Source organism: Rhipicephalus microplus, chromosome X (genome assembly GCF_043290135.1).
Source record: "Rhipicephalus microplus isolate Deutch F79 chromosome X, USDA_Rmic, whole genome shotgun sequence".
NCBI lineage: Eukaryota > Metazoa > Arthropoda > Arachnida > Ixodida > Ixodidae > Rhipicephalus > Rhipicephalus microplus.
The window spans coordinates 28,303,517-28,327,013 of NC_134710.1; the positions used below are offsets into that span (position 1 = coordinate 28,303,517).

The 23,497-nt window shown below is 48.6% G+C and overlaps 1 protein-coding gene across 2 annotated transcripts in view; it reads right to left on the reverse strand.

The window, feature by feature from the left end:
- The window catches only part of LOC119176597 (cell adhesion molecule Dscam1-like), a 716,521-nt gene that overhangs the window by 35,480 nt on the left and 657,544 nt on the right, over nt 1–23,497 (reverse strand). For both annotated transcript variants that reach the window (XM_075876101.1, XM_075876100.1), the window contains exons 14-21: nt 21,223–21,371; nt 18,870–18,998; nt 18,085–18,264; nt 17,762–17,832; nt 15,992–16,232; nt 15,063–15,344; nt 14,057–14,530; nt 3,259–3,494 (exon numbers count right to left, since the gene is read on the reverse strand). In XM_075876101.1, the coding sequence (XP_075732216.1) occupies nt 3,259–3,494; nt 14,057–14,530; nt 15,063–15,344; nt 15,992–16,232; nt 17,762–17,832; nt 18,085–18,264; nt 18,870–18,998; nt 21,223–21,371 (1,762 nt within the window). The remainder of the gene's footprint in view (nt 1–3,258; nt 3,495–14,056; nt 14,531–15,062; nt 15,345–15,991; nt 16,233–17,761; nt 17,833–18,084; nt 18,265–18,869; nt 18,999–21,222; nt 21,372–23,497) is intronic.

A 23,497-nucleotide genomic window follows, 5' to 3' on the forward strand; every position in this document is an offset into this window, starting at 1 on the left:
TCACCCTGAGACATCTGCAGCCGTTCATGGGTTCGTTTTATTGTGATAGCAATTATATGGACAGTCTCGGCTGGACTTTTCTTGGCACTGAAGGGAAAGCTACGGAGGCGGAGCTTCTGCAAGTGTAACGCTACGCGAAGTAGTCCGTCGTGCGTCTCGTACGTAACGCTGTGGAAAGCGACGGAAGCGTACCATCAGCGTTTCATGTAGACGCAGGCGCCGTTTAGCGTCTGAGGTGCACGTAAATAGGCGGGACTTTCTCGCGCGTTCAAAAACACGAAGTCGCAACGAATAAATTAAAGTAAATACGACTATCTTAATGGTGGGAGCTGCGTCCTGTCTCAAATAGCTCCACGCAGCAAAGAAAGGGGAGCTTCTACAGGGTGTGTCAGATAAAAAGCACCAAGCAATAAAAAAATAAAAAAAGGAGTGTTACAAGTCTCCAGCTATCGAAGTAATGTTCTTAGCTGTATGTCGCACGTCGGGATATTTTTTTTTGACCCGCCATGCATGGCAATTAATAAATATTGCTTAATGAACGTTTTAAATGCTGGCTCCAGAGAAAAAAATTAAATATAGGACATGTAGCACTTATCCAGAAGTAACAAAGTTTTGAAGTTATGGTAAGATAACAACGCTTGCAAATTGTTTTCCAGGGTTTGTTTAAAGTGCGCGAAATTAAAAAAAGTACCACGTGATTGCCGCCTAACGCGTGGCGCTTTGATTGCCCTCAAATGTAAGTTGAACGAATTAGCGAAGGCTTCTCATGCACGAAGGTCGCTTGAACAGGCTATCGGTGCCTACGATGGACATTAAGCGATGGTTGGATGGTACTATTAAAAAAAGGGGGGGGGGGGGTGAAAGAAAGAAATGAAGACAATAAACTTCGACGAAAAATCGGCTGCCACGTGCATTGCGATATGAGACCGGAGGCAGCATTCGGCGCAGCGCAGACTTTTTTTTTTCTTTTGGGGCCAACGATAAACACGATGGCGGGGAAGAGGGCCTGAAAAGAAATCATATGCACATATGCATATATACACACACATATATATATACATATACATATATATACACACATATATACACACACACATACACACACACACACACACACACACACACACACACACACACATATATATATATATATATATATATATATATATATATATATATATATATATATATATATATATATATATATATATATATATATATATATATATATATATATATATATATATGTGTGTGTGTGTGTGTGTGTGTGTGTGTGTGTGGTGTGTGTCACAAAAGCGAAATAGGCAGAAAATCCCTGACTGCTTCTCATGAAATCGATTTGCAGAATGCGTGGGATCTTCCAACATTTTGAAGAGCAGAGCTCTTTGAGAGAGAGACAATAAAATGAGAGAAAAGCAGGGAGCTCAACCAGAAACTGGGGCATATAGTTTGATACCCTGTACTAAGGGAAGGGGGAAGAGAAAGGAAGCGAAGAGTAACGAAAAAGAGAGTGGGGGTGCCTAATCAATAGGCCACTACTCCGCAAAAAGTTCAATAGAAGGCCGTGACTGATTTTCTGTGCGAAGACAGATCCTGTTGGCTTACGAGCAATGACTGTTCTGACAGGGGTCTGTCGTCAAGACGGGCTAACGCAGCAGCTAGCCACGGTCTGGGCACACTGTAGCGAGGGCAGTGACAGAGAACATGCTTGAGTTTGCTGTACGAGTTCGCCGTTATCCTCTTCAACCTGTGCTTGGCACCCACAACACTTGCGCCGATTTGTTTGGCGTGGAATGCAATAACTATGATGAGTGAGTCTTTTTAAAAGACTAAACATCACGTAACAACTAGTCACGAGACTAGAGTTGAAATAAAAACTATCCACCTGACTAAGCTCCCGTAACGTCCTGTAAGTACTCCCCTGAGTTCTGACTAAAATCATGTAAGATTTGGTCACGTGACAAGTCACTTGTTATCTCGTAAAAGCCTTCACGCAATTTCACGCAAAACTACTGATGTGACTGAACATCACGCAAGGTCGCTTCACTAAAATGACGTCACGCAACACATCGCGTGACTGAAATTTCGCAGGAACTAGTCACGTGACTAAATCCCGTTACATGACGTGCTAACTATTCGCGTGAATGAAATCACGCAATATCCCGTAAGAATTAGTAGCATCACTGCACTAACATCACTGTGTCCGTCAGCATTACGTGACATGTGCATAGTATGGGGATCACACAGAAACTGGGAACAGCCAACTTATTACTCTATAGCAAAAACTTGGCATTCCTTGCTAAAGTTTGGCATTACTAGCAAAACATAGCTAGACTCAGCCCTCGCTCCGCTGTTGGTTCCAATCTTGCGCCGTTATAGTGCCCAAACTGCGCGGCTTTGTTTATTCTAAAGCCCCGCGCTTTTATAGTTATAAAAATTACAGCAACCTGTCTGGCCGATATGCCGGATTTGATCACAACAGTGCATTTATGCGATGCATGTATGCGATGCATGTATGATTTCACATGCCACTTTGCTATAATAGTTTCACGCGTTGGACGCCAACGTTTCTCCATAGGCGTCGGCAGGGGGGGGGGTGCAAAAGAAACGCTAGCCCCCTCTACAGCGATACCAGTGCTCTCTCCCTCCACTATCGGCGCTGCAACACAGGTTTGCACCTCCCAAGACAAAGTTCGGCCTGCACTTGTGCACACTTATGCATTTCTCTGACGTCTTTAAAGGAGCCGCCCTTCGTTGTGATCGCTGGAAGCTTACTCATTAACATGCACCAAGCAGGCCGACACAGCAGTATACGACTTCATGTTGTTCACAAGGTACGTGGACAGGGGTAGGAAAAAGCTGTCGACGGCGTTGGCATGTCCTGAAACGCCAGCCTTCGGGGCAGTAATGGGCGGGTTGCGTAAAGCTGCCAAAATACGCGTGCAGATTGTGGTCTTGTTGGGACATTTTTTTTTGCTCATGAAGCGTTTGTGCAATGAACTTTTTCCCGGTCATGCATCTCGTGATATGAAGAAAATTAGCTGACATCACCTAATTCTGGTGATGTGGCAACATCAGGCGCCTTCACTTTCTAGCGAATGCAACCCCCAACCTCCCTCTCTCTGCTTGCAGGCCGCCCCGCGTTCCCATTGACGAGATGCTACCAGCGCGTTTCCTGGGAGGCCCTACAAGTGACTCGAGAAGCGTTTGAGCGGCGCTTCATTGTCAACCTGTAAAACGAAGCCGGCGTCGTCTTACCTTGAGCCGGTGCGGCACGTCGTAAGTGTGCTCCTTGGCCCCACGGGAGGCTCTGCATAGCGTGCCCTCTTCTTGGGCAGAGCGACCACCCGCGTAGTACGCCATGTGACTCGTAGCGTACGGCGACGGGTAGTAGAGCGACTCTCGCTGCGATTCGTGCATGCCGTCACCCTTCGTCGTCTTGCCGTACGTGCTCAGACACATGTCGTCCGGCCGTCCGGGGGAGCCCCGAGCGTCTGCGCAGAACGGCACTTTCTTTTTTTTTTCCGCATTGTAGGCATACGCGGAAAGCACTGATAATAATAATTTGCGGTAGTTTAAGAGCGAAGCCCTTAAAGCTCGAGATAGAAGCTCCTAAGTCTGCAAAAAAAAAAACCCTCCGCGCCGTTGTCCAGCATCAACCAAGTCACAGCTGCGCACCACCTGGATTAAACCTCGCCTAGCCGCGCATGCGCCGACAAAGAGCTACCACCAATCCACGCCCACCGACGCAGAAAGTCCGCGCAGCCACACCAACTTTTCCACGTTAAAGAACCCCAGGTGCACGAAATTTTCAGAGCCCTCCACTACGGCGTCTCTCATAATCGTATGATGGTTTTGGGACGTTAAACCCCACATATCAATCAATCAATCAATCAATCAATCATCACCGAGTTTTTCCGGCGTGGCGCTAGCACAGGACGAGCGACTAAAGCCCGCGCTTCAACCGGGGGGGCCCACAGCTATGTTTTCTTGAAGTTTCTGGCTCTGGAGTGTGGACATTCTTGCAAGGATTGTGGTAGACTATTTATTGTTCGACTCTCTCTGTCTACACCAAGGCAAGCATCAGCCAACAAGACTACGCTATGCCCCTGACCAGCATCACTGTGTTTAGGCCTTACATGGCGAGTGTAAACATTCTTTTTTTGTCCCAAAATCATTATATGATTAAGAGGGACGCCAGAGTGGAAGGATAGATAAACTTCGACCACTTTGGGCTCTTTAACGAGCACATAAATTAAGTACACATGCCTCAAACATTTTCGCCACTATCAAACATTGGCCCCGTATCGGCATGTTACACTGCAAATGTCGTCGAAAGACGATAGTCTTGCGTCTGGAGTGAGTGAACAAAACGTTTATTTGATGTTCTGTGGAAGAAAATTCGTGAATGGTATTCTGAAGGCGCTGCATTAGAGTGCCTCGAGCGCGTAGCGGAGGTGAACAAGCGCATCTAGGCACGTTAGACACGATCGCCATCTGGCAGTTATATATAGGTTGATATAACTACGCAGCAAATGGCAATGTACCAAAATGTCTTCTAAAAATTTTTTTGGCTGCGAACACCTCTGTATATGTATTGAAATATTGTTTATTATGCCAAAATTTCTTTCTTCATGAACCTCTATGAGGTTTGTTCCGAAAAAACTTGGTAGGATTGGTTTAGCTGCTAATCATGACAGATGTTTATACGCAGCGCCGTCAGTGGTTTATGTGCATCGCTCTTGCAATTGATGGGTTGCGCTGTTCTAGCTGCTGACCAGCTAACGGGCTGGGAACTGCTTAAAGAAGCCTTCACTCGATGGTGCAAACACTGCAGCGCACTCTTACCTTGTGTCAGCGATGTCCGAATGAATGTAGTCAAGGCAAGGTTCAAATTTTAAGAAAAACTGTATTGTGCTAAGTTACAGGTGAATCGGCAGCGGTTACATGTATAAGAAAACTGGACTCGGTGCAGGAGCTCGATCGAATACGTCCGACGCCACTCGCGTCTCGGCTCGCTCTGCAGTGCGTTGCTCTGCGGTCCCGGCTCGAATCTCGGCTCGTTCTCCCTCTCTGGCGATGCGTTGCTATGCGGTCTCGCTCGAAGGTTCACTTTTTGTTTTTTGAATGTTCGTTGAACCAATGGGCAACCGCGTCGAGTGGACGTGCTCAGGGCTCGGAGTCCACGTTAACACAGTGCAGCGTTTCCCGAGCAAGCACGGAGACGCTGCCGGAGAAGGAGGCGCTGCCGGAGAATGAAACGCTGCCAGAGAATTCAGCTGTGCGAACTCGAGTGCCGCTGACACGGCCCTCCCGAAAATTGCGCCTGTCCTCAGGCGTGCGTATCGTTAGATGGCGATGGTTCCGTAACTTCTAGGAGCGGCTCCTTATATCTACGAAGCTGTTCCACGTTGACGATTTTTTGGTTGATCATGCCCGGTGTGTGGGGTACTCTTTGGATCTTGGCCCTGTTTCCTCCGACGAGGGCCGTTATCTCGAACGGACCTTCATAGCGAGGGTCTAATGTGCCTCGAGCGCTCAACTCAAGCAGGACGAGGTCCCCCGTTATGAACCTCGGAGTTCGCCGCTTCTTGTCGTATCGGACCGTTGTTTTTCGCTGACTCTGCCATAGCCTTTCTCTTGTCTCCGCACGTCCCCTTGCCAAGTCGTGTAGTCTATGAGACTCGTCGATGTCTCCCTCGACTGAGGCGAGGTTGAGCTGTCCTGGCAGTTTTGGGTCGTAGCCGTGCATGAGTCAAAATGGGCTGTGGCCACTGTGACGATGCTTCGTGGCGTTGGTTGCTAGCGTTGCTCGGGGTAGTTCCTTCTGCCATTTGTCCTTGTTGTTTAGCATTTTGCGTAGCACCTGTTTCAATGTTCCTACCATTCGCTCGATCAGTCCGTTTGATTGTGGCCAGTACGGTGGGGAGTTCTGATGAGCAATTCCCAGTCTGCGATGGAATTGGTTGGTTTTCTTGTTCACGAATCCCTTGGCTTGGTCCGTATTAATGACGCTGGGAACTCCAAATCGCGGAATCCACCGGTTTGTCATGAAGTCAAGGTAGTGCGTCGACGAAGTGCTCGGTACGGTCACGGCGTCCATGTATCTCGTGGCATGGTCGTTACACACGAGGATGTGGTCTCCCTTCTCGTTTAGCGGACCCATGTGATCCAGGGATATCACCGCATTTGGCTCAGTAGGAATATCGCGTGGAATGAGGCAACCTTCATTCCGTGTCATGCGGGCGTTGATAGTCTGGCAAGTGTGGCAGGAGTCAACATACTCGCGTATGTCCTTTCTCATCGATGGCCACCAGTACTTTCGCTGGATCAGGTCTCTTGTCTTCTCGACGCCTAGGTGGCCGTTGTTGTCGTGGAAAACGATCATCACACTGCTTCGGAGGGCAGCGGGAATGATCACCGTCCGACGGACCCGTCCTCCCTCGAGAGATTTCTTCACCAGTATGTCGTTTTCGATCTCGTAGTCTGAAGATTTGTGCTTGGCCTCCTCCCGAAATCTTTTGCAGTCAGTATCCCTCTCCTGAAACTCGCGTAGGCGACTGTGTTTGCCGACCACTACTGCGTAGCAGTGGAGGTCTCGGGTCAAAACGCCCTGGTCGAAAGCCTCTGCAGATTCCGACTGCCTCGAGAGTGCGTCAGCAGCGGAGTTCTGGCGTCCTGGCTTGTGCTTGACGTCGAAGGTGTACTCTGCTAAGTCGAGCGTCCACCTCGTAAATCTGCGGTTGCTGGCTCCCTTCTGGACGAGGTATGACAAGCTGAAGTTGTCCGTAAACACTGTAAAACGAGGGCCTCCTCTCAGGTAGACTGAAAACTTCTCAGTGATGGCCCAGTGGAGCGCCATGCACTCAAGCATATTAGAGTGTAGACCACGATCGTGCTCGTTTAGTGATCTGCTTGCGTACTCTATGATTCGCTGCTTTCCGTCTTGAGTTTGAGAAAGCACCGCACCCAGCGCGGTTTGCGAAGCGTCGACGTGAACGTTAGTCGGGCAGTCTGGGCGGAAGCTCGCCAAAATTGGTCGGTTCTTCAAGGCGTGTTTTATGGCGTTGACGGTTGCTTCATGAGCGTCAGTCCATACGAAAGGAACGTCCTTCGCCAGAAGGCGGCGTAGCTTGTGCGTGACCTTTGCAAACTCCGGTATGAACTTTCGGTAGTGGTTAGCGAACTGCAGGAAGGAGTACAGCTTCTTTGCGTTGCGATGCGGCTCGAACTTCTCGACAGCGGCAACTCTGGATTCGTCCAGTGTTCGTCCTTCGATAGAGATCACGTAACCCAGGAAAGATACTTTGTCTTGAATCAACTGGCATTTCCGGAGATCCATCTTCAAGCCGTTGATCACGACTCTCCTGAGTGCTTCGTTCAGCAAATCCAAAGCCTCCCTCACTGTTGTGGCTCCCTGCCCGACATCGTCCATGTACGTAGCTCCCCTAGGTAAGCCATCGAACGTGCGACGCATGACTCTTTGCATGGTCTGAGGGGCCTTGCAAAACCCAAAGGCCATTCGAAGGTATTCGTACTTTCCGTCAGGAGTGACGAATGCGGTCTTGTGTACATCGTCCGGCTTCATTCGTATAGTCAGAAATGCCGTCTTCACGTCCAACACAGTGAAGGAAGCCGATCCGTCGCGCACGACATCGTCAATAACGTCTTCCATGACGGGCATTGGATAAGAAGGGTTGATGGTTTTCTCGTTGAGCTTGCGATAGTCGTGTGCCATTCTTCGTGGAGTCGTCGTGTGGTGCGGTTGGTCAACGACTATCGTTGGGGCACCGTACTCGTTTTCGCTCGGCCTTATGATGCCCTTGGAGAGGTAGTCATTCACCTGTTCTCGGATGAACTTGCGATCAGCCGGTGAGCACCTGTACGGCCGCGATGACACTGGTATATTGTCTCTGAGTTCGATGCTGTGCTCGGTGTGAGGACACACTCCCAAAGTGTCGCCTTTGGAAGTGAACGCTTGGTGATGCCTTAACAGAATTGCACGAAGTTGTTCCCTCTCTGCCTCGGTGGCATCCTTCGTTATCTTCCGTGTGGCGTCTTCGACTAGACTCGTGAAGTCTTCGTCGGGTGCGGGACATTTCGTGTTGAGGCGCACGTACCCTTTGTCTTCGGAAACACTCTCGTCCGATTGCCGGCAGAACGTCGCAATAAGCGTTTCCCCGGTGCGGTGTGGTGTGACTTGTTTCGGGGGTGGCACTTCGGACGATGAAAATTTTCCGGAGGGCTCGACTGAAACGATAGTCACGTCGTTTGACGTGTGAAACATTACGTCGACGTTCGCGACTCGTCGCCAGTCTGATCCCAGAATCAGGTCGATGCCGCTGGGCAGTTCCGTTACCACGACGTCTTCGAGTCGCACATTCGTGGTGCCCTGTGTCACATCAAGCGTTGCAGCGAGAGTTGGGCATATGCTGCGGTTGAGAACTTCAATGTTCTCGCGCGATACCCATGCGTGCGTGGGAATGTCGTCCGTCAAGGCATTGGCACTCATGATGGATAAGTTGGCGCCACTGTCAATGCACACGCAGACGGGTTGGTTGTTAGCGGTACCGCACACTATTGGTAATGTGCTGCCCGTCGAATGCAAAAAACAGTTCGCTTGCCTAGGTGACGTAGTCCCTGTTTTGTGGCTGCTATTGTCCCTCTTCGCTTGTTTCTCGTCCGCTCTGATCGTTGCTGGCGTTTTCGGCTTTCTGCAATCACGGGACAGGTGACCGATGTCGCCGCAGTTGAAGCACGAACGAGCAGAGATGGGCCGCGGGTGTGGAGCTCCCGAGAAAACGCTGCGCGGGTTGGCCTTCGGCAAGTTGGCAGAGCTGCTGGCTGGCACCCGCTGGTTCGAACCCTGACCACGGCTCGCTGTAGACGATGACGGTTTTTTGTCGTTCGCGGCACACACGGTCGTGCGACGCCTCGCGTCGAGCAAAGCCGCTCTGTCAATGAGTTCGGTTACTGTGCCACACAGCTGCGCTGCGAGTGGGTTGGCCCATGTGTCATCCTCGATGCCGCTGAGAATGAGGGAAATACGTTCTTCCTCTGCTAAACGGTACGGCGCCTTGTTCAGAATGGCGTTTTTCGAGTACATGTACTCGACGATGGTCTCGTGGCTCTGAAGGCGTCGCTTCGTCTGCAGTTCGAGGAACTCCTGCATTGTCAGCTTTCGTTTGAATCGGAGAATGAGCGCTTCCTTCCATTGCTCCCAGGTGTCATACTGTGAGCCGTAGGCGCTGTGCCAATCCTTGGCAGATCCCGTCAAGCGGCTTGCTGCTGTCACCAACGTCAGCGATGGCGTCCAGTGGGCGAGCGCTGCGATTCTCTCCACTTGCGTATTCCATTCGTGAGTACTTTGTTGCGGCGTCCCATCGAACAAGGAGATTGAGGATGACGTGTCGCTTGTGGAATGAATCTGGATCGGGCTCGTCGTCGGTGGACCTCTCGACAGAGTGTTGGCGAGCAGGGCTTGTGTGTTCATGAGCGCGGCGAGGATCTGGGCCATGGAAGGTTCTCCCTCGTGCGTTGAAACGGTCGGCGTGGCGGGGCGTGCCGCGTCTTGGTTGGTGCCGTCGTTCAGTGACGGTGGCCGCGGTGAACGCGAGGACATCGTTATGTCAGCAGGGACGGAATGGTGCAGCCCGAGGGTTGGAGTCGTCACCCGTTCCGTTGGCAGTGAAGCGTTCTGATGGGCTTCGTGCAATGTCTCACGTTCACTCGTGGTCGCACGGTTAAGCTGGGCTCGCAGGCTGCTCAGTTCAGCGCAAAGCCTCGCGTTGTCGGTGGACAGCGTCTCCAGGTGCGCCTGCCTGTCGTCGTCGTAGGCAGCCTGGTCCTTCGTTGACGAGTCCGTCGGCTCTAGGGCCTGGCGAGTGATGTTGTCGCGGATGATTCTTGCGATGAGCTCGTCCTTTCGTCCGGAGCACCGTAAACCTCGTGCTCTCAGCTCGTCGACGAGTTGCTTTTTCGTTACATTGGCCATCCTGAGGTGGTCGAGGGTCGTGAACACACTTTCGACGATGGTCGTTTCGGAGTCCCGAGATGATGCATGGCGTGGCGTCGCTCCTTCCCGTGGCGTCGTTTCCTCCTCCGCATGCAGCTCGGTCGATTCACATCCTGTCGGCTGCGCCATGTCAGCGATGTCCGAATGAATGTAGTCAAGGCAAGGTTCAAATTTTAAGAAAAACTGTATTGTGCTAAGTTACAGGTGAATCGGCAGCGGTTACATGTATAAGGAAACTGGACTCGGTGCAGGAGCTCGATCGGATACGTCCGACGCCACTCGCGTCTCGGCTCGCTCTGCGGTGCGTTGCTCTGCGGTCCCGGCTCGAATCTCGGCTTGTTCTTCCTCTCTGGCGATGCGTTGCTATGCGGTCTCGCTCGAAGGCTCACTTTTTGTTTTTTGAATGTTCGTTGAACCAATGGGCAACCGCGTCGAGTGGACGCGCTCAGGGCTCGGAGTCCACGTTAACGCAGTGCAGCGTTTCCCGAGCAAGCACGGAGACGCTGCCGGAGAAGGAGGCGCTGCCGGAGAATGAAACGCTGCCGGAGAATTACTCTGTGCGAACTCGAGTGCCGCTGACACCTTGTCCGTAAACGTACCACCGTTTTAGCAATAGCAGATCACGCGTCATATATATACATCAGAATGAAGGCTAGCAGCGTCTTTTTATGCATAAAGTGAATATAGACGGCATAAAACTGCGATGACTCTTCATATTCTAATTATTTGCTGGTGTAATACGTTAAGGCTCGCGACACGTTGCCTATATAACGTGCAATGTTCTAACGCTTTTTTTCATCAAATAGAAATTTCGCCGTCCACGCAGAAACGTCTCAGACGTATTGTTGTTACACAAACATCACAGGATGCCACCGCTGTTCCCATTTTTGCGACTCATAGCGGAGATTAGCTTGTGATTTGTAAAAGTAATAAAATTTATTGCGAACTAAATGAAGAAAACGAATATATTACAGTGAAATGCCAAGCTGGTTCCGTATGGCAAACACTCCTAGTGAATATGTATAAATACAGAGTGTTCAACGTAACTAGAACCAAAGATTTACACGTTTAATTAACAAACTGAATGAAACTAATTATGATCATGTGACGCTAATTACAGTATATTTGACTTTTCATTTACTTGGTAGATTAATTAATGTCAACTACGCAAGATTTTCAACAACTCAATTTAGGGCCAAGTGCGTCTTGCAACATCGTAGATGGCATTCTAAAACGACCGATTCTATTTTTTTATGGTTTTGTTCAAGCTGCATGGTGAATTTTTTTCTGGATTAAAAAAAGTACCTGCGAAATATCAAAATCACGTTTGTGTGCCTAGTCGCTACCGTACTACAGTGCTCATAAAAGGTGCTTAGTGCGAAACAAATGGAGAGTGAGCCATTACTCTGTCACTTCTCAGGAACGATGGCGTTGCGTTATTACGTGATGTCGTGAAGGATGCTGATGCACTTGAAAGCCGCTGCCTCGAACCACGGTAAGTATTTCGAAACGGCCTCCGCGCGTCACCTGTGTGACTCGGAGCACGTTTGAGAGCGCTGCAGTAACGTGGTGCACGAACGCAATCAGCCGGTCATATTTAGCGCGTTTTTTTTTAATGCGAGAAAAAAAATCAGCATGCAATAAGCCCGAAAAAAAAGTTGTCGTTTTGGATTGCGTTGAATAGAACGTAACGAAACGCACGGAGCCCTTAAGTGGAACATAAAAATTTTGCATAATTGATCTTACTTCGGTAACCAATTAAAAAAAGTCGCAGTTTTGCCGCAAAGGCGAAGAAATGAACGTGATAGCAACAAATCAGAAGGTCATGCGCAGAATGGCATGTAGATCGAAACGTGCCCCGCGTTTCTCACGCACAAATGACGCACGAAACGTGCACAGATACAGATGAACGCGAATAAGCGTCTAAGTTGTTACTTCCATGAGCCTGAAACAGCGCCCTTTTCAAAAACGGAGGCTGTGAAACAATTGCAGTGACCTTTGTGCGCCCGGTATCTACAACAGAATAGTTCCGGCGAAACCCAAAGGCTACCCAAGACGTGCGATCCTCCCCACTGCAAGGTAGGGGCGCGCGATCGAGCATATATGCGGGCCAAACTTCGCGTGAGTGATGAGAGCCGTCGCGGGCTCATTGCGCCATCTTGCTGATAATGTTGAAAACACGATATGTTCGCCGAACAGCGGTGATATAAGTATATGTCAGTATAAGATATAAGGAGCTTTCTTCGGGTACTTCGACGCAAAAATTTTGGTCTGTCTGTATCTCTTTCTGACTGTCTGTACATTGGTCTGTTTGCCCGCCGTAATGATATCCCAAACGGCACCAAGCAATACCCGACGCCGGTGGTGAAATACAACCGGGAGTGTCTACATAGTTGCTATGGCAATAGTAATGAAGAAAGTTGAGAACGTTCCATCATACTCTAACAAGCGTTGCATGACGTTAAACCATACGCTATTTTCATTCACTTAAAGTCAATGTGTTTAAAATATTTGGTTTCAGCTACATGAAACACCCTGTATAAACATGATACAGGTGGCACCTTTAATTGAGTGTGATGTAAATATAATTGAGCGTGATGTGTGCTCAATCAAAATGTTAAGGGGAGGCAATATAAAACTCAGTGCCGCGTAAAATAGTACGAAATAGCTTGTGGGGCACTGATGAGTAAAACTAAGTACTTGGTGTTATATCGTTTCTTGAATCTCTATTATTAGAATATTTTTGCCTACATTTTCATTGTGCCAACTCATTTGCACAGCATTACAAAGTTGTAAGTAGAATTCTTTTCATTGTATACTCTAGGCATGTCCAAATTATTTTATATTTGCCTTTAACATCGCCTTGGCAAACACAGTTTGCTGTGCCTGTTATTTTTAACTGTATACACACTTTCTTGTTCTTGAAATAATGGAAACGATGTTACAAAAGACACCGATATGTTTTGATTGGTAACTGCATGGTTAGTCGGAGCCGCGCATACCGAAGCAAGACAAGACTTGTTAGAGACAAAATAATAGTAATAATAGTACGTGGGGTTTGAAGTCCGAAAACCATGTTACAAATATGACAGACGCCATTGTGGTGCGGTCCGGAAATTTCGACCATCTGGTGTTTTTTAACATGCACTGGCATCGCTCAGTACTTGGGCTTTTACTATTTCGCCTCTGTCGAAATGCGACTGCCGTGGCCGGGATCTTAAGACCTCAAGAGACAAAATTATTTGTGTTTGCCTATTCCGCCTTTCCTATAGAAAAAGGCTGAATACGCTTCCACAATTGCACATCATGGTTTGCTATAACGGAAATCGTAGATCACCTTGTATTACGCATTGCAGTGGTGCCTTTTAACCAACCGAGGCAAACCGGACTGCCTATCTCGAACCAGGTAACCAGACTTTTGCAGTGGTTGTCGTCATTCAAGTGATAAGACAGCGCCGATTTGGCTAACGAATATAACCGCCTTTAGTAACACGAATAGCTGAAGTGCATCATAAGTGAGGGAAAAACATGGAGTACACAGATGGTACCTTACTAAACCACTTGGCTCTTGCTCGCGTTCCATGTAGTTTTGTATATGGTGAACTGGCTGGCATGAGCCACTGTTTGAGACAATACCGACACTTGAAGACGGGTTCACTTTTTCCTCTGGTGCTGACTGGATCAGCCAAAAAAGCGGAGTCGTTCTTGCCTTTTGTTTCGGGCGATGTAGTTAACGCCTTAGAACAAGACCCCAGTGGTCTCTAATTAACGTTGGGACTTTCTTAAATGCGCTTGAAAAAACTGCACGAATACTAAGTTTCGTGGTTGTACACGACGCTGGTTTTCCAAGTAAGCCTTGTTTCCAACTCGCCCACATCTGTACTTTAGTGCAGTTTGTACCATATTGAACAGTGACTGGTGTCAGTTCAGCATCTAGGTTTGCTCCCATCCTCCCCGCAGTAAAACAGATCTCTTTCGAGGATTTTTTACGTCTAGCTACACGGAATCCTCCTCTCGCCCAAGCCGAATGGCAGCACTCACAGTTGTCGGAGGCGGCGTCGGGTAAAGGGTCCCCGCGGCGCTTCCAGACGACCACGAATGAGGCGACGGCCGCGATGACGACGAGCACGACGGCGGCGCAGAGCACGGGCACCAGCAATGCCGCGTCGTCCAGTCGACTGCCGGACGAAGAGCCCCCAGCCGACGGCGGTGGCACCGTGGCGCCTTGTAGCGTCAGGGTGGCAAACTGGTAGTCGGCTTCAGTCCTGCCGGCGTCGTTGAGAGCGACGGCGAGCAGGTCATGCCATGTGCCCGGGCTCAGGTCACTCAGCTGCAGTGTCTGCTGCTCAGGCACGATGTGGTTCGAGACGACGATCCAATCACGCGTGCTCTGAGGCTTGTACTGCACCACGAAGTGGCGTATCGGGCAGCCACCATCGGCCCATGCCTTAAGCTGCACGCTTGCAGACGACATGTTGGCCGACACGAACGAGTCACCGGGCGGAGCCACTGGCGCTGTGAGACAAAAGTGCTGTATCGTTACACGATCGGCATGCTCGGGGAGTGAAAGAACATGGCCACAAAGATGGCTTCATTAGACACAAGTTTAGAAAACATTACGGCAAACAGTGATGATAAATTATAGTATATAGCATCTTGAGTGGCTTTAAAACTACCGCACATGACAGAACGTTGGATGGGCAGTTATTGTTAAACGCATTGAAGGGCATCGCTACCAAGTCCAAAAGACGTGCAGCCTTCGTCACTGTAGATCGAAGGCCGTATGGTCCCGACTGATACTTCGCGGCTGCACCGTATTGCTTTCGCGCAGTATGCGTTATAGGTGCAACATGAGGCTTCCTAGACGTCTCGAAACAAACTGTATTAAAGAGCCTTCGTTTATTTTGGCGATAGCTGCAGAAGTTGAAAAGTTTCAACTTGGATTGACACAACTGACAACCTGATATCGAGAGATAATTTTCATGAAGTCGTAAGAAGGAGCACGTCCGGGTTTTTCAGGTATGTCTGGTAAGACCGGTTGCAGTACCTTTGCCTTCGGTGGTGACTTCCACTACAGGGCTTGGCTCTCCGCGGCCAATGTCGTTGAAAGCAGTGAGGAAGAGCTGGTAGGTTGTTCCACATAGGAGGCCGTCGAGAATTTTATTCGTCTGGTAGCTGTGTAGCTGTTCCTCTTTCCACTCCGATGCTGCGTGCTTGTAATGTAGAATGTAGCCAGTCACCACGCTGTCCTTTCCTGCAGGCTCCCATCGCACGTGCACCGAAGTAGACGTGGTCGCAATCACGCGCAGCGGAGGTGACCGGGGAGGATCTGCACGGATAGTTGCAGCCATTGTTGTATATTTTATATAGTTATATATTCATAGAGAAAACGAAAATGGTGGGCGAAAATTTGCAAGGAATGGCAACCTTCCAAATACAAGTTTTGCGGTGACTCTTGTTATAGGCGGCATGTAACATAAACTAACCTAAGCGGCAAACGAGCCTAACCAGTTTTCTCAACAACAACCATTACCTACTCCTTATTTCGTATGTTAAGAGCGTGACTCCGTGAAGAACCACATCACAAACATGCCATGGATGATTGCTTCTCGAATGCTTATTCGTATAAAGAACACTCGGGCACTGGGTAGAGGTTATTTTGGTAGTGTTTCGTATTGTATTATAGCGTCTTAAAATCTTTGAAATCACACCCCGTTGTTTATAAAATCATTAGGCTTGCGTATTTTTTCACAGTTATTTCGTTTAGGTACCACCAACGTACTTCTATTTCGTCATTATTTTTATGTTTGACGACTGCACTGAATACATACAGTGAAACGCCGATGCAGAGTATTCCGGTTCGACATATGTCGGACGATATGTAGTTAAAACAACAGCCAAAGTAAACACATAGCGTTTGCACATCACAAGGGAGTGCGCACTTTCGCACATTGGCAGAGAGACCGGGTTACTTACCATATTCGTAGGTCTTGACAACAATTTCATCAGCAGCAGGACCGGCTCCCTGGCCGTTGAATGCTTGGACGACGATGACATACTTTGTGTTCTTCTGGAGACCCCCAATGACGAACTCTTCCTTGACGCCTTTGTTGTCCACCTCGACCGTCTTGTAAATGAAAGGCTCATTGGTCCCTTGAGGCTTGTAGCCAACGTAGTAGCCACTTATTTGCATATTCTTGTGATCATGGTGAGGTTTCTAGGATTAGTAAAAACGTAAAATAAAGATCTTGTTTAATAAATTTTGATTTTTTCAGAAAATTTGGTCTCTTCACGATTACTCTTTCATCCCTAATTGCTTCTCTTCCAGTTGGCGCTAAATGATTGCCCCTAAGTAAATATCCCATTGTACGACAGTGATCATTAGTTTTGAGGTGGAATGTCTAGTAATAACATGAAGAAACAGCTAAACGACAGACGCGCCGTAAACAAATATGTGTGGTGTCTAAGACGTAGATACACCCGTTGCTAAGGAAATATTCGACTGAACAAGATACTTTTACTATAACAGAAGGAACACATTCACAAAAAAAAACATCTTTATACGTAGAGAAGACATTTATGGCTTGTTTCATGTACGAAGGAACAGTGAGTTGTCTTCATTTAATATTGGCAGTCGTAGACTGCAGCATCTCAATCGACATGTTAATGTTCGCATTGTGGCGTATTGCTAGAGCCATTTTTAAATGTGTCAGCTTTTCTCAGCACTTAGATGCTTCTAGTCATGACCGAATGTAGGCAATACATGAAACTGACACCAAAGAATCGCACCCTATACTAATTCACACAACCTGCAACCTGACAGACACCGCGTTGTCCTTTTCTCAAGTCCTTTTCAAAATGGGGCTCAAATCACGACGCACTCTCAGCAAGTTCTGTGACATTAAAGGCGACGCCGTTTGAAATGATGAAGGCGCTGACGCAGGAACCCGACAACGATGTCACATTACATTCACATTATGCCTCATCCAACGCCACTCGGTAATCTGATTAACACCAGAAAAGGGTAACAGCTAGCATACGAAAAGAAAAAAAAATCACAGCGCATCCAAGGAGTGAATGATGATGAGTGGGGTGAAGCGCTGGAGGGTTTCATCGCTAAACCGGGAACCATCCGCGAATATCGCCCACTACATCATCACAGACGTGACAAACACTGTACATACAAGAAATATTATTATTCGTAATAGTAGCTATACGGCGCTTTTGTTCTCCCTTCATTTTAACGGCTTTATGGTCGGTGAAGTGGTGGATCAGTGATGGGGCATAGTGGCGTGATTGCAAGGACGAAGAAGTGTGCAGTTGGCAAAGGTGAAACTATAGGCGGTAGCGTACATACATAAAAGGGATGGATAGACCCACGCCTTTTAGGAGCTTCGCCCCTAAAAAGTCGGAGCTAATACCGACTTATTAGGAAATGGGTGCCTGTAATGTTTACATTTTTCGGAAACTCGAAGTACGCGCTCGCAGCTTTTGTGATCATGCTTCTACGCGACAACCATTCAAAGGCAGCGTAGCTCGTCACGGTGGAGCAATGAAAAGAAACAAATTAGAGCAAAAAGAAAGCCAGTGTGTATGTCTGTCAATCCTGAGTGTCTCTGCTGTCCACTGTTGCTTCTAGCCCCCTCCTTCGTCGCCCAGCAATTCTACATGACCCATTATACATGATGCACAACAGTATACGCTTGTCTATATGCATGCAGATTTTCTGGTATAGCACATACTTACCCTCCAGGAAAGCTTGATGGAGCTCGAGTCTAATGCAGCCGCGCTCACTTGGGACGGTGCTTCCTGAGGCGCTGAAAACAAAAAGCAATAAGTGACTTCGCAAGCAAAAAAGTTTGTACTGCGAAGTGGGTACGTACAAAGACCTGAAGTGGGTTCGTATAAAGACATGTGCGTTGCTGAATACAGCCGCCAGAAAAATTTCTCGAACGATTTCCGGAGCCCTCCACTACGGCGTCTCTCATATGGTGGTTTTGGGACGTTAAACCCCACATATCAATCAACTAGGGCAACATAGCGGATTAGCTGACAAATGATTCACTGACCTTCCATGTTCGTCGTAACTGATATGGGCTTGCTTGGCGCGGAGGAGCCGAGGTCGTTGTTGGCAATTATCTTGAACTGATATTCGGTCACCGGCTGCAGGTTCGTCACCGACGCCGTGGTCAGTCCCCCCGGAACTGAGATGCGCCGCACGGAGTCGTGGTCGTGTCGGCCGCCTCCCACTGCGCAGTTCATGTGGCACAGAAAATCGGGTCTTTGAGACTGCGCAAAGATACTCATGCCATGTTCGACAACACGCCCCAGCGCACACCGGGTCTTCTAAGTGCTACCATGAACGAACGAAATGGCACACCAGGGCGCTCCGACACTACTCGTTGAATATGTCGCGAGAGACATCGTTGACTACGAAGCGAATCCTTCTGGTGTAACGATAGTTATAGCGCGAGAACAGAACGACGACACAGAGACAAGAAGGACACGAAGGACACGAGTCATACCAACTAGCCCAAGCTGCCACACATCCTTCTGGTCTGTTGTCTCTGCCGAATAAAAGCCAGCGCTACCACCCCGAAGTGTCTTACAAGCATGAGCTGCTCATCCCTAAAACTGTCAAAATGTGCGTCACTATTATTTATTAATTACGAAAGTGCTTTCACATCTGGAACTTTACTCTTGTGGCGTTAGGAAAGGAAATTTAGATAGATACTGATCTTTATAATAAAAACTCACCCACTCACTTATCCACTCACCCACTCACTCACTCACTCACAAAAAATTGAGGGCTCAAGTTACGGGATGCAGAAGAAATCAGGAGCATTTCACGTACACGTCGGTTGGTAAATAATGGAGTAGCTCGTGATGGGACTGTTGCCGGCATAGGGTGCCGTCCACACAAGGCTGACCACGTTGCTGGTCACCTCTGCCACTCGAAGATCTTCGGGTGCGTCCGGTACCTCTGCGGGTAAAATGTTCGTCATGAGACATGAAGATGCATGTAATCAGAAGAATGTATAGGAAACCGCCACAATGGGCAATTACGTGCTTTAGATACCACATTATGCAACCACGAGTCACGGATCTATGCTTAGTGGAGAAACCTCCTGCTTGCGCTGCTGTAGAGCAAGAACGAGAAAATGCTTTGAATTCGTATGCGAAAGCCCCTGATATAGAGACGGATAGCGCTAATTAGACACTGCCGCTCAAAACAAGGCTTGGATAAAGCGGACACGAGAATGTAGTGACAGATCAGAGGGATAGCGAGTTTCTTACGTGAGTGATAGTCTTGTCAGTACGAAAGACATAGAAAAGACCGAAGGAATTATCAAAAAGTTACTATAATTGTGTCCTGTTGAATCACTAATCAAAAAGTGTTGCCACGCGTACAAAACAAGGCTAATACCATATATAGTACGAGACCTCCCTCACACTTGTTTGCAAGAGCTTATGTTGTCTTTGTAGAAACCCATCATCATCAGCCTATAGCTTGATGTTAAAGGACAAACGCATCTACCAACAGTACCACACATATCATGCCTTGCGCGATCTGAGTCCATTTTATGTTGGTCCCAGCCAAGCGGAAATCCGACACGCCCGTCTCGTCGACTTCAGCCTCCGTACAGAATATCTCGACTCGAGACAACGATGATCTGCCGACTTCGGCTTGGTGTCACTTCAACCTGATTCTTGGCCTTCCGAGTCGGCATGGAAGACAGTGCTGCCTACGATCACTGAGGCAACGATGAAACGATAGAGCACGTTTTTCGTCGCTGCTCTCACTACAGTGCGCACAGACTGCCGCCAGCTGCTGCGTTAGCCCGCCTTGACGACAAACCCTTGTCAAAACAGTCAGGGCTCAAATGCCGACACGATCCGTTTTTGCACAAAAAATCAGTGAAGGCCTTATTGAACTTTTTGCGCGGTAATGGCCTATTAAATAGGCTACAGCACCCCAGCTCATGTATTTTTCTTTCGTGCGTCTACAACTATCTCACCTTTCCTTCTTTTTTTCTTTTCCCTCCCCTTAGTGCAGGGTAGCGAACCGGATGCTACAGTTATGGTTGATCTCACCGACTTTCTGTCAATTTATTTTCACTCTCTTTGTCGCACACTGCGCCGGCTTGTTTTCACTGGTAAGTGAACCTTAGTCCCTTTCCCACTCTAAAGCTGTGAACACTCGCGTTTTTTGCCTCCGCTGAGGCGAGCGCCCAACATCTTCACACAATTAAGATTAACTCGTTCAATTATCATTCGTTTCGCGTACCTTTCTTTTCCTTGACAATGCGCCAGCTACTTCCCAGTCACGAAGGACATGGTATCGTTATCATGGACGCTAGCATTGTAGTCTTTGTGAGAGAAAACTAGTAGGTGCAGAAGTTTCAATATAGGAAACACTCTAGAGCACAGCAAACTTGACACAGTGCACCCTTCCATCCCATCTCGCCCTTGCCCTCCACCTACCCCAACCATAAAAAAGGAAGGTGGAAACAGTATAAAAAATGAGAAAGAAGAACTGCACCTAGCACATATATACACGAGGCGTGCCCGCGTCGGTGTGCGTGCAGTCTGAGTCACTATTTATCCAGCGTCGTGCGGGCTACGCCTGAATGTTTCTAGTACGGCATAAACAAGTCCGATGTACTACCAACAGCAAAAGTTTGCAGGATGCGAACTGTTCGGTAAAGCTTCATTCCCGCTTTGTCCGAGAATGTATTTTCGAAATAAATCTTCCATACTGCACTTGGCATTCCGACCTATGCAGTCACAAGTTTGATTGTAAGCATTAAGCACTGATATAGCAAAAAATTAATATTTGTTTTCGATCCAACATCCCGCAAACTTTTCGCGGTTGATGGTAAAACCTTAGCTTTCTCCCTAGCCGGGGCATCGATCGTCCTGATGCATCTCTTCAGATATGTCGGCCGAGTGTCGCTAGAGGAGGCATGCCGGAAAGGCTACGTTTGTTTGTTTGTTTTTTACCGAAGACAGAATTCCTTTCACGAAGCTACGTTTTTCATCAAACTTGCTCATATTTGCAAATTATTCGAAGCGGTCGCATAGCTAAGAAGGCACTCTCAATGGCGCAACCACGACCGATTACAGCGAGAAGACCACACTTCAAACTTTCACCGTGCAACGCGAAAGGCCGTCTGATTTTCGGTGTCGCGCATTCGGTCGCTCACCCTGCACGATTACGCGGCTGCTGCCGGTGTCCTTGCCGAAAGGGTTGGACGCCGTGCAGCTGAAGGTTACCGAGTCACTGCGCTCGGCCGTGCGGATCTTGAGGGTGGAAAGGCGGCCACGTTCGTCGTTCTCCTCCTTGAGCACGTACCTGACGGGAGAGAGAAAAAGCGGCGCAATTACAGCCCCGTGTATTGTAGACGGCTACCGTTCAGTCCCAAAGAGAGTGGGACAAAAGAAATATCATGTATCACCGTTAGTTTCCCCGTCTGTTTCCTTTGACAGCGCATTCATGACAATCTAGATCACCAGATTTGATATGCATCTACCCCGAACAAAACGACGAACAAATAGACAAAAATGACTGCTGCAAGCTATGTCGACGCACTGATTTCAAGAGAGCTCGGCCATTACTAAAGTCAAACAAATCAACTCCGCTCCCTCTAAAACAAAGAATACGGAACACGTACGGGTAAGTAGAGCGCGATACGAGATGTGGAATTTCTCGCAAATTAATTTCGCCGTTGATGACACGAGGCTATTCCTGGCAGAGTAAGTCATAACGAAGAAGCAATCAAGGCAGTGTCCACGTTTCGCCCTTGAAACAAAGTTTAGGTTGCTAAGAGTTGCGCAGCCGTGGAGCGGTTCAATTTTTTTTTACTTTTTTACGTTTGGCCAAAGCAAGCGGCTTTGGGCTCGAGGCATTTCTCTTTTTTTTTTGTTATCTTGTTCGAGAGAGAATTTTGCTGGTTAGTCAAAGTAATATATTACGCCTAAACTTTGTGTATATATGTGTCCTTCCTGGACAGCCTAAGTTATGAAGTACTGGTTTCGCTTCTCATTTTCTTGCGGAGCAACCGCCAATCGCAAGTCACAGGCGGGCGGCGACTGGTTGTAGCGGCGTGTAACACACGGCTCATATACGTGGCTCTGGGCTCGACTATACGCTATCGCCTTTGGCGGTGAAATGAATTTTTCAGGCGGTGCGAATTAATTAAAGGAGCCGGAGCGCGGGCCGCCGCCCAGAGTCTTGGCGTAGGCGTCTCGAGTGACGTTTTAATAAGAGTCGCCGAGCCAAAGTGGAAGCCCGGCGTTGTCGTCGCATCGCGGGAGTGCCGCCACCCATGCACGCCGCCAGCTAGAGGTCCGACACGCACCGCTCAAAAACCGCGGATCACTTTTAGGCGCGCGAAATCCGCCAAGTTTTCAGAGCCGTCGCCGCGTCGCGTTATTTGGGAAACGCGCCGCTTGCTATGGTGTCGAGAATCCTATACGGGTGCATCGACGTAACTGACGGCACACGCAACGGCGCCGTGAATCCAATCGTTGCTGAGACGACGAAAGAATTCAACGCATCCATGGCTTTTATTAGGGAGATTTAGAATAGCGCTCCGCGAGCCCTAGCGGTGCCGTCGCTGCCACTGCGCATGCGTCGTAACGTGAGTCGGCGTTCGCGGCCCGCGCGCATAAAATCCAAAATAGCGTGCGGTGATCGCGGCCCGCATGTGGCTCGCAAACACTGGATTCGATGCTACGATGTCGCTGCGATCGTGCATTGCGATTTGCAGCAGGGAAAACGATATAAAACTCATATGGCGCTCGCTACGCCTGCAACGCCCGCAACGCCCGCAACGCCCGCTGCGCTTGAAAACGGTAATATAAAGCTCCCTACTGTCTAGAGAGAGTTTTAGTTTAGCTCGCGGAGCTGCCTTAAGCACGCAATGGGCGACAGAGAGCAGGAGTGCGCATGCGCTGACGCTACGAGAGGCGCATGCGCTTGCGCGTGCAAGAGACGCGCATGCCAGATTTCAGCGCTTACGTCGCGCCCCCTAGGGCCGTTGCGCACCTTACTGGCGGCTGTCTCGCGAGATCCCGACGGCTGCTCGCGTCGACGGCATGGCTGCTGCGAAACAGTTTCCCACAATACTTACTAGACGAAACTCTGGCGCTAGTGTCTACGGGAGTTGCAAGACACGGCGCTTCAGCGAGCATGGGAATGGTGGGTAGTACACACATTTGTCTAATTTTCGTACTTATGGCCTGCTTCTGGCTCCGTATGTGTTCGTGTGGCTTGGAGCTGTTTTTTCACGAAAACATAAATTAGCAAATGTTCACCATTTGCGCTTCACAACCTTATTCTTTTAAGCTCACTACTTCGAATCAAGTACCTAAGTTCAAAAGGGTTTGTTCTTTCTTTCAAAACAATACCGTAACCAGTAATAAACAAAGCCGCAAGTACGATTCGCCGCCCACAAGTACGAAGACTAGGCAAGTGTG